The 14,311-nt window shown below is 35.8% G+C and overlaps 1 protein-coding gene across 1 annotated transcript in view; it reads right to left on the bottom strand.

Moving 5' to 3' along the window:
- LOC137391955 (oxysterol-binding protein-related protein 1-like) overlaps positions 1–14,311 on the bottom strand; it is an 88,929-nt gene that overhangs the window by 45,114 nt on the left and 29,504 nt on the right. Inside the window, exons 11-13 of the mRNA XM_068078530.1 lie at positions 13,278–13,406; positions 10,448–10,538; positions 3,364–3,467 (exon numbers count right to left, since the gene is read on the bottom strand). Coding sequence (XP_067934631.1) covers positions 3,364–3,467; positions 10,448–10,538; positions 13,278–13,406 — 324 coding nt within the window. The remainder of the gene's footprint in view (positions 1–3,363; positions 3,468–10,447; positions 10,539–13,277; positions 13,407–14,311) is intronic.

The raw sequence follows: 14,311 nt of genomic DNA, 5'->3' as shown, positions 1-14,311 counted from the left end.
TGGACACATCGGAAAAGTTTGCAGCTGTCAAACTTTCCCCGAGTGTCTTTCACCGAGCATCGATGATCGCCTTTCAAATGTGAATCGGCGATGGTGATTCGCGGTCGCTGATAGCGTGATTTATTTACTTCCATTTGTGATCGTTGCTGCGGGACTAGTATTTGATTTCAGTCACGAGAAAACAAAGAAGTTTCTTCACGAAAATTTAAAAAGATAAATGAAAACACTACGTCACGGAGCATTTCCTGATGCAAACGCGGATGGGTATGTGATAGTGTGAACATGGTTATCATCGACAATCACTGAAGAATTGTGGCATCAACGCTGAAATACGGCGATAGTGTGAACTGGCCTTTAGGAAGAACCGGAAATGTGAGTGTGATGGCACATTTGAAATTGAAACATCGGAATATTACAAATTAAAAAAATATGTAATTGAGGTTTATTCGCAAAAACTTAAAAAGAAAAATGAGAACACTTCATCACTGATGCAAACGTGGATAGGTTTGTGATAATGTGAACATCGTTATCGTCGACGATCACCGAAGTATTGTGGCATCAACACCGAGATACGGCGATATAGTGTGAACCAGCATTAAGGTACTAAAAAGATACATTTCGTGTCATTCTAGTTCGTCGTAATAGATAAAAAAAGTAAAGGTAAAAGTATGCATCTTATAAATACAGTCAAACATGGATAACTCGAAGTTCACGGGACCGAGCAAAAGTGTTCGAATTATCAGAGCGTTCAAGTTATCAGAGCACTGTCACAAGTCCATGTATTTACTTATTTATTAGTAGATACATGTACATATACAAACTATAATATAAATCAAAAGCACAAATGGCTTGTTTCAAATTAAATGCTTCTAATGTAAAGTTTAAAACGTTTTTATCAAAAAGTATAGAGATTTTTCTATCACTTGAGATTGGTTTGTTGTTTGAGATGATGTTATTGCCAGGACGTTTTTCAGATTGACATTGGCAAAACTTGATCGTTGTTGAAATGCTCAAAAGAAAAGACATATTTTTCATTTGAGCGTTTTACCCACGATCAATTTTGTCGATTTTTCTTGAAGTTTATGCAAAGATAACTTTACTTTACCTGGGATTCGTTAAGAGCAACACTCCGAGGCAGTTCAATTAAAAGTTTTACGAGGTTTTACGGTACATTGTATATCACTCACGCTTTTTGAATGGATACTTATTGAATGTACACACGTATTCTGTGTTTAGGTCAAACGATGAATAGTTTTTTTTAGCTAAGACAACGTATACGTTTAATTACCACAATTTTTAAGACGTTTTAAACATTCAACATTCCGACGTTGATTGAACACGAATTTGTACATGAATGGCAGTGAAAGGGTTACTAACTTGATACAATGGACAGAGGCAGTGGGAGTGAAGGGAAATATCCGAAGAGTACCAATAAGCAAAAAAGAAGTGTGTGCAAAAGCGTGTAGTGTAATGCAAAACAAAATATTGCAGTTTTTCTAGGACACATTAAAAAAGTTGTTGTTGTAGTATTGTGATATGTTTATTTTTGTTTGGTTGAAATTTGGATGGTAAACCCCCATATTTTACTGCGATTTAGCGTTTAAAGTTAGAATATTATACCATTGTAACATTATCGCCTAATAAAACATAATGCGTAGAGAGTTGTCAATGATTTCCAAAGTAAATCGATTAATTTCCATGTAGTGGCTTTAACTTAGGCCATGTTGAGCCACCCCAAATTATGTCTACCGCTTCTTTGTTGATCCCATTCCCAGATAACATCCTTATTGACCACCAGCTAAACCTTTTCTATGATATAAGTTGTAATTCTTTCCAAAAAAAGTTTGTAAACTTTAAAATGGCTATATCTCAATTTTGAACAATTGTGACATTGATCGTTCTTCCGTTGAGGTCTTCAATTATATTAAGAGGTCAAAGGGAGCTATTCCTATGACATAGAACGGGAGTCACGAATAACTAGGCTACTACCATTATTACAAAGAACACTAGCAGACCCATTGATTGCGTTATTAATTAAGATACCCTTGCATAGACCACTATTGAATTTTAATTGAGCCCTATGAATGACAGAGATACACTTACTGGGAATACATTGTGCTTTATTTTCCATCAGGATAATGCAGCATTGTTATTTCTAATTAACTGGCTACCATAAACTTAATCTTTCAATTGTGTTTACAAACAAATACAGTACATAGTGTGAGACAAAACTACCTTATAAACCTACTAACAATGATTTCAGCATTCCAGACAGTTTTCTTCCCTAAATGCCTGGTTACACGCTAACGAAACCCAGAACTGACTTGCCATATAAACATTTACAGTGGCTACTCACTGACTTTTCTAGATTATGCGCCATGTTGGCAAATAAACTGAACAATGAGAATTGGCTTCAGTTGTGACGTAATTGGCCGTGACTGGGTTTTCCATTACTTTTATTGAAGTATCACCCTGTATATTTATTATCTATTATGAATTGTCAACAACTTGTGACCATAATAACAATTGCATTGTCATTTACATTGACATTTTTTCCTAGAAAAAGTTTTCCGTTAAAGGTAAAAACAGCCAAGCATTAAAATACATTGGGTTCATAACATTAATCAAACTACAGAAAAATTTAGTTTCAATAGATGTAAATATCCAAGGAATTATTGGAAAGGTTTCATGAGCAGTTCCAATTTATGCTAGAGGTTTTCATACATCTGTTAAATGTGAGAATATCTTTGTCTAGACGCAAATGGACATGAAAATGAACCCGTAAATAATGTTATATAACTACCTCATTTTCTAAAATTTGCTCATGTGTTCAGTTTGGTTCAGGCATCATTTGATGTACGAGTTTGAACCCTGCACAATGCAATCTGTTTTCCCCAACCACAAACCGTGCCTTCAGACAAACAGACAGACAAGACCTTTATATTGAAGTTTACTCCCTCTAGCAGCCATGGCCTGCCTAGTGGTTTAAAGTGCCAGACTTGTGAACAGGTTGGTGTGCAATTCTCAAAAAAGGGTCACTGATGGTGAGAAAAAAAGGGTTTCCAACCTTAAATTGCTACCTCTGCCAAATCAACTATACATATTATTCTACACTCTGACAGCAATCGCCTAACTGCACTTCTTCCAAAAAAGTTACCCTTTTCCTAACACTTTGTGAGTCTGTTTTCTGGATAGAGAATGTTTTTTTGAAAGTAATGTCACACATGGGTGCTTATATTCGAGGAAACTGTGATGTCATACCATGTCGTCAGACCTAGTTAGACTTTATTGTTCTACAGCATGCAAACCTTTGCTGAGGATTCAAGTATCTTCTTATGATTGAATGAAAAGGGAAACACCCACCTGTTCCTGCTGGGTAAATAGCGTTAGACAGTGATGGAGGACATTGCACATATCACGGGAGACGACTGCGATATTGTTGCATTTATTCACTGCTTCCTTTGAGCCTAAAATACACTCACTTGTTAGATATGTTAGGTAAGACAAGCTCACCTAACTATGTGACAAGCTCACCTAACTATGTGACAAGCTCACCTTACTATGTGACAAGCTCACCTTATTATGTGACAAGCACACCTTACTTTGTGACAAGCTCACCTTATAATGTGACAAGCTCACCTTACTATGTGACAAGCTCACCTTACTATGTGACAAGCTAATCTTACTATGTGACAAGCTCACCTTACTATGTGACAAGCTAATCTTACTATGTGACAAGCTCACCTTACTATGTGACAAGCAAACCTGTAACTTGGGTTCATTGTGGTTGATAAAGGCTGAAGCAGACTAGGAAAAAATCTAGAAAATCTAACGCTAGTGACATTGTGTCCCACGCTAGTGTTGAATAATACTAGAGCTTGATATTTATGTATTTAGCTTGTTGTGATTGGATGGCTGAGCGACAGCAGCTTTATTTTACAAACTCAAAACTCATTAAAACAGTGGCCTGACTTGTAAGGAAGATCGCTCTCTTTAAAATACTAGAATGCCCTTTAGAACAGAAAGTGTTTAAATAAAATATTTAAAAATGAATACTAAAAATTTGATTTATATATGACAAGGAGAAAATAGGCTTGTATTTGTCACTTTCGGTGTACTTCATATAGTTTTTGTTCCAAGACTGAGGCCATTCCTAGCCTTTCTTTTGTGACCCTCTCCGCCCTCCAGCCTTGGTATTACAGAACAAGCTTCTTGTTGAAGTTAATTGCATTCATCATGTAATAAGGGTTTATGCTGAATTAAAGGCAACCCGGTTTGTGTTATACCATATTAGGGTTTAAATTGGTGTATGTTTTGGCTAATCAAATTCGCCTCATATTTTTTTAGTTCTCACAATTATACCGTTTAGCTCTATATCACTATGTTCCATTATTTGTTCCAGTGTTGGCATGCTAGTCTAAGTTGCATCATCCACCAGATGGAACTTGCAAATAACCTGCAAGTGAGCGAGTTTTATTACTCACAAATTTCTATCGAATGTTTCAGTCTTGCGAAAGATGGAAATGACACGTTCAAATGGTGAGCAAAAAATGCTGTGCAAGCTATTCCATTTAAACATTTTCTACACTTCGAGAAAGTGATGCTAGGTGAGACAGGAGTGCGCCGCTGTGACCGCTGGCCTAGAAAGCCCTTTTTTAAATAAAGCGCTGGCATTAATCCGCAACATGCACAGAGACTGCATGAGTTATTTTTATATCAAAAGGTCAACTTTTAAAACTAAAAGATGGCTAAAAGAAAAAATTATTATTTGAACATTGTTGTTCAAAATAAATCCAGTTTTTTATACTCTAAAATTGCTCAAACATACTAAATTTGTTGGTCTTCCTTTTCTATTTTATGTTTTCGAGATTTAAAATATACGTACGGCCCTCTTTGAATCAAATTTTGAAATGTGTGAGTTTTTTGGCTCTTTCAGTCAAAAAGGTTCCTGACCCCTGTACTAGCCGGCGTTGCCCGAGTAAGAAAAAAGACTTTGGTCAGAAAGTTGATTTTTATTTAACACATAACAACATTTGCCATTCTAACTTTCAAACTACACATCATGAGAAAAGCGTGCTGTGTAGTTGAAACAAATTAGGAGAGAAAATAACAAACAACTGTAAAGGTTTTCAAACTTTATTAAACAACTGTAACTTTTAAACTTCATAACTTGAAAGAAGCTTTTCGGTGAAATAAATTAGGACAAAAAATAAAAATGTAGAGGTGTTTAAACGAAAATGTGAAATCACTAGCAAGTAATGGCTAAATATCGTCTGTTTTGCTATGATTACAATGAAAAATTATTTGGTATACAATTATATGATTTTAGTTCGATTTAATGTTGGCACACAAAAATTGGCAAGCCAATTTTCGCAAGCCAGTGTTGGCATGCAAAAATATCATAGGCTATAGACGTACATAGAGTGGTATAGAAACCAATAATAATTATCTAATGCAATTACCTCCTTGTAAAAATCATCATCATTAAAAATAGTAACAAAACAATAAGTTAACCTTAGTAACCATAGGTACCTACAATGACTTTGGTGCATTTTGTACTCACCATGGCAAGCAATATATAACTCTCCCAATAACGTATAAAATCAGTAAACAAATCGCCAAATTTTAATGTCGAAATAAATTATTGTTGATATCGTGTGGCAAAAAAGATTCGCTCTAACAAAAAATAATGAAAAAGCACCGTGTTTCTTAGAATTAGGCAAAAAATATTTTATAACAGGGGCATCGTAACACGTGGGCACAATGCTCAAATAACATACGGTAAATGATAACGACATTGACCACTATGCCTTGTATAGCTCAGTGGTAGAGCGGGTGGATTTAAAGCTTGCGGTTGCAATCTCGGTGAGTTCAAATCCATTCAAATGCGGCATTTTAATTCCAAGACATTAATAGTTGTAGTTTTAGCTGGACATAGACATAGAAAATAGAGAAAATAGAGAAATATATACACATAAGAAACTAAGTTAAACTTTGTATAATTACTAAACTTGTTGCATAAAGAAAGCTCTAATCTCAACAACCTTGACATTACACTTATTTTTAAACTCTCGTTACTGACAAACTATTACAATTTTTGTTCGCATAAAAACAAGATTAAAAGTTCTCAGCTATTACGATTCACTGAATTCAATTGCTGATTTATTGCTGATACGAGAGGAGAGCCTGATTTATGGTTATTCCTGAGAAGGAACCATAACATTTAGTAACCAATTAAACACAAAAACACTCAAGGGTTCAAAACAGCCAAAACTAGGGTACCGTAAGACCTCCTATGCATGTCCCTTTGAGGTTTGCATGAAAAAAAACCGTAACAGAGTGACAGAGACATGTTATAAACATTTGTTGATGCTGACATATTATCCTCCACGCACCACTCTGAAAGATATGCATTGCTGTAATTGCTCTAGTAGATGATGACTAACATTTGAATCCCACAATAACAGGTTTAGCGTTTACCACATCACCACACAGATCCTCTCATCCTAGCCTACAAGTATTAGCTACATTCCACGTATTAGCAACGATCCACACCTTCTTAAGGAGCATTGAAAAGCACGACCTTACCAACCACCATTGAGGTCTACCGAGCTCGACTATAACGCATGTTACGATATGTACGCTACATATCTGTAATGTACATATATGTACATTGCATATATGTACATTAATTGTTGCATAACTATTGCAACTAATACCGTGGAAGTGAGGTGCGCCATGAGAGATCATCCGGGGAAAATAACGATCTGCACAATTATTCCCAAATTCAGTTGAGTGGTAGAGTGCCGGGTTACCAAGCTTAATGTTGTAAGTTCAAATCCCATATGGTGTTTTCTTTTTTTTTAAACATCTAAACATATCTTCGGACAGATGGACATGGTTCTTATTATAGTAAAGACTCTATACATGTAAAGGGTATATGATTAGAATCAATACCATTCACGCACTATAATCTTCTTATCAGCAGAAAATCTAAAAGCATCTTTCTCCTAACTGACAAAATCTATTTAGCAACGTATATAATTAAAAAATAATTCAAATGTTAAAAGCATCGCATATTTGATATTAAATCATGATACAGGGAATTATCTATAGATCATTGATTCGTTTGGGCTTTTGTTGTCATCAAACGTAAATATAGAGTTAAATCACTGCAACAATCCTTCGTTTTTTCGTGACGTCATTTTATCGTTGTCGGCCATCTTTATAGACAATTTTTTCGTTAGAAACACGAAGCTTTTGCAATGATAATTTGAAAACGATGTTTTTGTTTGCAATTTTTTATTATAGTATCAAAACAACATTTAAAAGTGCTAATAAATCAAAGAAAAACGATCGTTTTCTATAAAAATGGCGGCTTTTTCGTGAACGAGCGCATGTGCAAACGACTTGATGACGTCAAAAAAAAAAACGATGGATTGCTTTGTGTTGAAAAACATGTGTGTTAAAATGCCATTAACATATATAATTTTTACCTTATTTTCTTAAGCTCTGTTATCTCTCTTTACATTTATTAATAGAACTGTCATGCCTAGCAAAACTACGAGCTTTATATGTTGTAAATTACTCCATCAGCTGAGACAAATATTTGCTCCAATGTTACAGCGCATGTTGTGAAACTCAAATGTAGAGGTGATCTAAAATTGAGGTCGAACCCAGCAGACTAAGCTGTGTGACCTCCTGATTCCATATTCAAACATTCAGAAGATTTGACTTGAAGCTAGTCACAAACCTCTACACTCCAGAACAGAAAACTAACAGTAATGTTTATTATTGATGCCAGTTCAGTTTCGCTGAGGACAAATAGACAAGCTGTTATAACCACAACCCTGACCACATCAATAATAAGCCCGTATTTGGTGGTCTACATCAACGGTAGATGCTAATCTGCATTTCCCTAAGGCTACTAGTATTAACAACTAACAAACGCTAAACAGAGACAAGGTAACCAGCAGCACGCTTTATCAGTGTGAAGATTACGATTGAAATATTTTTATATTTATACACCCAAATGCTCGGTTAAGGCTTCTGGTGAAAGCACTCGGGAGCCTAGTGACGGGAGCCTAGTGACGTGCACTTACTACGACCTGCTCAGCCAAGCGTTACTGTAATGCTATCTCTTTTTCAACTCGCGAACTCTATTTCAACAATAAACGTAAGCTGAATGTTTCAAGGATGGATGATAGGTAGCTGCAATGCCATGCGCTTTGATTAGACTTCCAGCACATAAAATTTCAAACAATGCAAAGACTATTTCCAACAGGCCCTTGCAGTAAATTTATTTAATTTGAGTGAGTGAGTAAGTCATCAGTTTTGAGTAAATTTCCATTCTGTAAAGGCTGATTCTTGTAGCCTCCTTTAATGCAGGAAATGCACAAAATACAAAAAAGTAACAGTTCCAGAGAAGATTTCCTAAAATACTTACCCTCCAATGACCACATCCTATGAGTAAGATTTTACTAGAAGGATATGACAATTGGCAAAATATCAAACTGCTGCAGGCTATATCTAGTTTGCACTCAAGATCACTAGTGCTATAATTCCTACTGTGCTCAATTGTATATATTTAAATTTAATTAATTGTAATTGAAAATCAAAATCATTATTGCTAAACTTTTAGACAATAGGAACTAAAAATAAGGCTATTGACATTATAAATTGAAATAGGTCAACCGCGCAAAATGAACTCGTAAGTTGAAAGGTAAACCTACTTTGCTTTGACCCGAAAACCAATTAGTTTATAAAAATTTTGCACAAAATTGCCTACAAATACATTTCTAGAAGGCTAGTAACTTCTATGAGGCGTATCTTCATTATGAAATGCAATGATTTAATTAGTTTCCAAAGTGTAATGAGTTGGAGCTCAGCTATGAAACACTGAACTCGATTGATCGGAATGGACAATAGAAACATGTCATAATATGATGAAATCCTTTCACGAGTTAAATAGCCCGACTCTTGACTCCTCAAAACCAGAAATCATCAAGCTTAAACTCAGCTGATTTCTATTAAGACTAGTGAAATCGATGTAAAGAGTTATCAGAGCGAAATTAACTCTTTACTCTATTTTTTTCACACAGGGATAATTCGCCGGTCCCTAGTTTCCGTCTGATAGACATCGATGAAGGAATTGAAAGGTGTGCTGGTTCTCATGACACCTCGAAGCAAACGTGAGATTAGTACTTGACACCTATGCGTTTCAAGGAAATGAATATAGGGCCCATATTGGTTGACTGCGGACATTAATCATAGCTTAAATAAGGGTAAATACTGAAACCTACCCTAAAGGATTAATGCGGGGAGGGAGAGAATTGAGCAGTCGCTAAGTAAACTGTCTGCGTAACCTCATCACTACCATCAGTTTCAGGCCATGTGTATTAATACTTGCGGTTGTTTGGCTAAACAATGTTAGTAACGCTACTTGTACTGAGTCTAATGCAAGCTTTGAAGCGTTTGCTTCAGTTAACTAACCTGCGAGGAATCATGCATGTTTTAATGGTAATTTATTGTAAGTGATGAATGTGTTATTTCTAATGATTTACTTGTCTAACACCTCCATATTATAAAAGCATTCAATTATTTCCACTATTACTTAATCATGCCTAAAATTAAACTTTTCTAGTTGAAGCTTATGGTTAACACATAGCTATAGAGAAGAGAAATGACCTTTCACACCTCGAAAACAAGTGCATTGCACTATTGAAACCTAATAATTCAAGGTCTTTGTTCAATAGGACCATTTTGTTTAAACCCAAAATGCAGTTCATCGACTCAAGATCCTAAGCTAACATTATGCATATTTCACTGTTGGTGTTTCTAGATAAACTGTCGTCAAACGAATATCTACTTTCGGAGAAACAAGCGACAGTTGGATAAAGGCTTACAATCGGAAGAACGTCTGCACTCGGACAAACGCCTTTTGTCGGGCAAACGCCTGCAATCTGATGAAAACTTACAGTTGGGGAATGCTGACGAAAACGAGTTTCTATCACTAGAAGAACGCTTTCAGCTAGATAAACATCCAAAGTTGAACAAAGGCTTGTTAATAGACAGTTGGGTCAAATGACTAAGTGTCAATAGTCAACCTAATAGCTAAGAGACACTTATTTAACAGGTATAAGTGCTTGACTAGCTGACAATCACTCATTCACCACCTCCCACTTGTTAAAGCATCTAGTTGTACTCTAAATTTCAACAAAATTCACAAAGCTATACAAGGCAATGCTCTAGAAGCAGATGGGTAGCTATAAGATGCTACCCGCAATACATCCAACCCTATTCCGTAACAGTCAGCCCACTTAAAGTGACCATAATCTAAACACAGCCTACTGTAGATGGGACAGAGCTAGAACATCTACTAACACGTAATGAACGGTGGAAGTCAGATGGAAGCCATACGGACGAGACATGATATACTAGCTCTTACCCTCATTAGTGATCTCCGTGCGTAACCTTCCAGCGAGAGTAGTTAGTGAGCTCACTTCCTTTTCAAGAGTTGCTTGATGTGCCTGAGCAGTCTGCAAAGAGCAGAAATCCTTTAATAGCCACCCAACACAGCGGCAGGGGAAACATGTGCTTAGCAATGAGCCACTGCCAGCCTCTGACACGCGGCTCATATGCCAGATTCCACTTCAATCTGATTGGTGGAGCGATTATTGCTCTAGCCACTGACTGGTCGATGTTTATGGTTACCCTTGATTTAACATATAATAGGCTATATGGAACAATAACGAGTAAGGGGGTTGGGTTAGGTCTACACTCTACAACCAGCAGTTGTCGGCTTCCTCGTCAACATAGCCATATATATACAATTTGTTTTCATCACTTTATGCTACTCTCATTTCTTTTCTTCTACAGGTGGTACAGAAGAATGATGATACAGTATTCAATAAGTATGATGATACTACATTAACGATCACATAGAGATTGAGGCTCAATTCCCAAAAAGGTCACTGGTGGGGACAGGAATAACATCCAACCTCAAATTACTCTCTACAACTGGTTATGTCTCCAGTCGTTGAGGTTCCCTAGTCTCTGGATTCAGACATGTCCAACCAAGATCACAGAGACATTGTTTGTGAAACAAATGCTCTTAAAAACACACACAGACTCAGCTCAGCAGACGTCATACTCAATATCTAAAGGACTGCTCACGCGCACACACTAATAACTACATACCTAAGTGAGAGTGATCATTCTAGCTATACATATAGTTAGACTAGATATAATAATCATCACCAACTTGGAACATAAATAAGCCTTTACAGGCACCACAAAAATTCAATGAACTGGTTGAAATAAAATAAAAAACCTTTTAGGTGTGAGCTAGCCGCAGCCTTATAAGGCAAAGCTATAAATATAGCTCAATGTACCTGACTAGCTTGTTAAAGGCAACTAATATTTCTGAGAAGCAGTTGCTCTGTCGTTCTCTTGCTTTCCACAATGGTTAGGGACAACAAAGATGTACACTAATTGTTTTCTAAAAATTGCTTCAAAAAGTTAGTACAGGCCAAGCTACTTTGGACTGTGATAATTGCTACGGCCTAACTCTAGGGTTTTGTCTGTTGCCTAATTCTATTGCTTATTATATGGTTTACCTGAATCCAAAAAAGTTAAAACTTTAATATAAACATTTATCATAAAATATAAAGAAATGAACCTGTGGCATTGTACAATCTGAAGACATTCAGAAAGGCTATTTCTAAATTGCCTCGATTTTGATATTAGAATCGGTATCGGCGCCGATATGGGTGTTAAGTATCTGAATCGGCATCGGCCAATCTGTTCTTAAACATCTGAAGCTTCAGATATTTTTTACAGATCAACTATTTAGCAGAAAACCATATTTTAGCCTGCTACAATAATAAAGACACTCAGCTGCAAGTTTCTTACTTTTACCTAATGATATCCGAGCCTGTCTCACTATTTACTTCATACCTATAGCCTGATCAACATCAACACAGCTGAGGATCCTTTTTGCTTTAGTCAGGACGTGATCACAAAGTGTGGTATTCCCCAGTTACACGTAGGATTTATTGCAGCCAATCACGAACAAGATAATAAAGAAGGGAAACAAGAATGCAGTGTGATATTTCTATTTACTAGCATTACGAAAGTAATTTGAGTAGACGATGCATAAATTTATCTATCATAAATTTATCTACCTCTCTTTCTCTTGATCCTGATGATACATAGCTTGTTTGTTGGGTGGTTCTCGTTTGCTTGTGTTGTGAATTTAATTTGTTTCTCTTTTTTATTATATTTATTTACACATTAACTTTTGAAGTTTGTCTTAATAATTATGGTCCTACAGATCATTTGATGAGCTAGCTCTTGTGGGCAAACTATTGCAGGTCTTACTATAAATTTAAAAACGCTGTTCTTTCACAGGTGTTACTATTATTAATTACAAATTACTAGAAACAGACTGTTTTGTTACGACATGCACGGTTTGTCGGTATGTGAATAATTATATATCTCTTTTTAACATAAATAAATACAAACAAATAAATACATTAATATTTATATTTTCTAAAATAAAATGAACAATTATCTATGCAACACAACAGATCTGAATCGGATTATTATTCAATAAGAATCGGTATATCGGATCGGTATCTGAATCGTCTGGTGAATTTAGAATCGGGACATCTCTACACCATACCCTCAAAAATGCAAAGTTGCTACTAAAGAAACATAGCTTTAAATTTCCCATTTTTAAATGGTCCCTAGTGCTACAGCTAATTCTTTTCTACAAAGATCTAAACATACATGTGTTTTTATGAACTTATGAATTTGCTACATAAAATTTATAAAGTTAATGTAAAAATTATTAAATTTTATGCAAAATTCATAAACCTTTGATTGATGTTTAATAATTTTATACTGCATAAAATGAAACCCTGCTATCTATGTCATCCCTGCAGCAAATGAAACCAAATAAAAGCAATGTTGGCTTCATATTCTGCCAAGTTAGTAGGCAGTTAGTTAATTAGTCACAGGAAACGTGCATCAGCTAAAATGGCCACAAATAACAAATGTAGAGAGAATTCTCAGAATACTTAAATGTGAAGCAAAAAAATTCCAACTAGCTAATTCCTGTAAAAAGCAAAAAGTTGTTTACATGACCAAAACTTATTTCACCACGCCTATGCATATGTTCATCAAAATAAAATGTTTTCTTTTATCGACAAATAACCAACCGATCTTCTTACAAAACATAGTTTGGATTACATAAGAGTAGATTTTGCTCCCACCTGCAAAGCGTCAGTCATTGAGCTAAGAGGAAGCAAATCCCCAAACTCGTCGCTGTCTGCATGGTTGAGCCCCTTGTGAATGTAGTAGGTACTGTACTCTATGTGATTTCTGATTGCATTTATCCACTTCTGCAAAAGCACATTCAGATGGGTTATTGAGGAACTTTGAGACGATCAAAAACTGGATAATAGTACACTGGACCTTTCGCCATTTTAATTCATTCCAGTGTTGGCACTGTAAGGCGAGAATGTCGAATAGGGGGGGGTATACAACCCATAGGGGGGGGGGTATACAACCCATAGGGGGGGGGTATAGAAACCCATAGCAATTATCTAATGGGAACACCCAAAATTTTATATAATTATACTATGTACTGTACATATTAAAAATTAGTAATAAAATAATATGTTAACCTTAGTAACTATAGTTACCTACAGTAACTTTGGTGTATTTAGTTGTTATGATCTGCAATAAAATGTAACTTCACAGTGTACTATGGGCAGTACGTACCGTAGGGAGTTCTTACCTCCGAGACAGACGTATAACATTACAATGCACTATGGGCAGTACGTACCGTAGGGAGTTCTTACCTCCGAGACAGACGTATAACATTACAATGCACTATGGGCAGTACATACCATAGGGAGTTCTTACCTTCAAGACAGACGTATAACACAACACTGAATTTGACTTTAATGAATTTAGCTTAATAAACATACTTTAAGCTAACTTTTAGTATGTATGTTACTAAACTTCCACTTTATCATCGGCTAAAATTTTATTACCGATCTGTTTCCAGTTTTGTTTTCACTATTACTAATAATGAACAAGGCTGAACTGAGAGAGAGAGAGAGAGCGAGTATCATATCTCTTTCAAACGTTGTGAGAGGGATTTTGGTGAATAGCATATCAGCATCTTCATTATTTCGAAACTGCCAAATTTGACTGCACAAGTTTAATTTTGAGAGAAACTTTTGTTGATATCATATGGCGAAAAAATTGTCATATATTGGGAACGAAAAAACATTGTGTT

The sequence above is a fragment of the Watersipora subatra genome, chromosome 3 (assembly GCF_963576615.1).
Source record: "Watersipora subatra chromosome 3, tzWatSuba1.1, whole genome shotgun sequence".
Lineage (NCBI taxonomy): Eukaryota > Metazoa > Bryozoa > Gymnolaemata > Cheilostomatida > Watersiporidae > Watersipora > Watersipora subatra.
The sequence above is the reverse complement of the archived record's forward strand: the minus strand, read 5'-3'. Positions and strand labels throughout refer to the sequence as shown.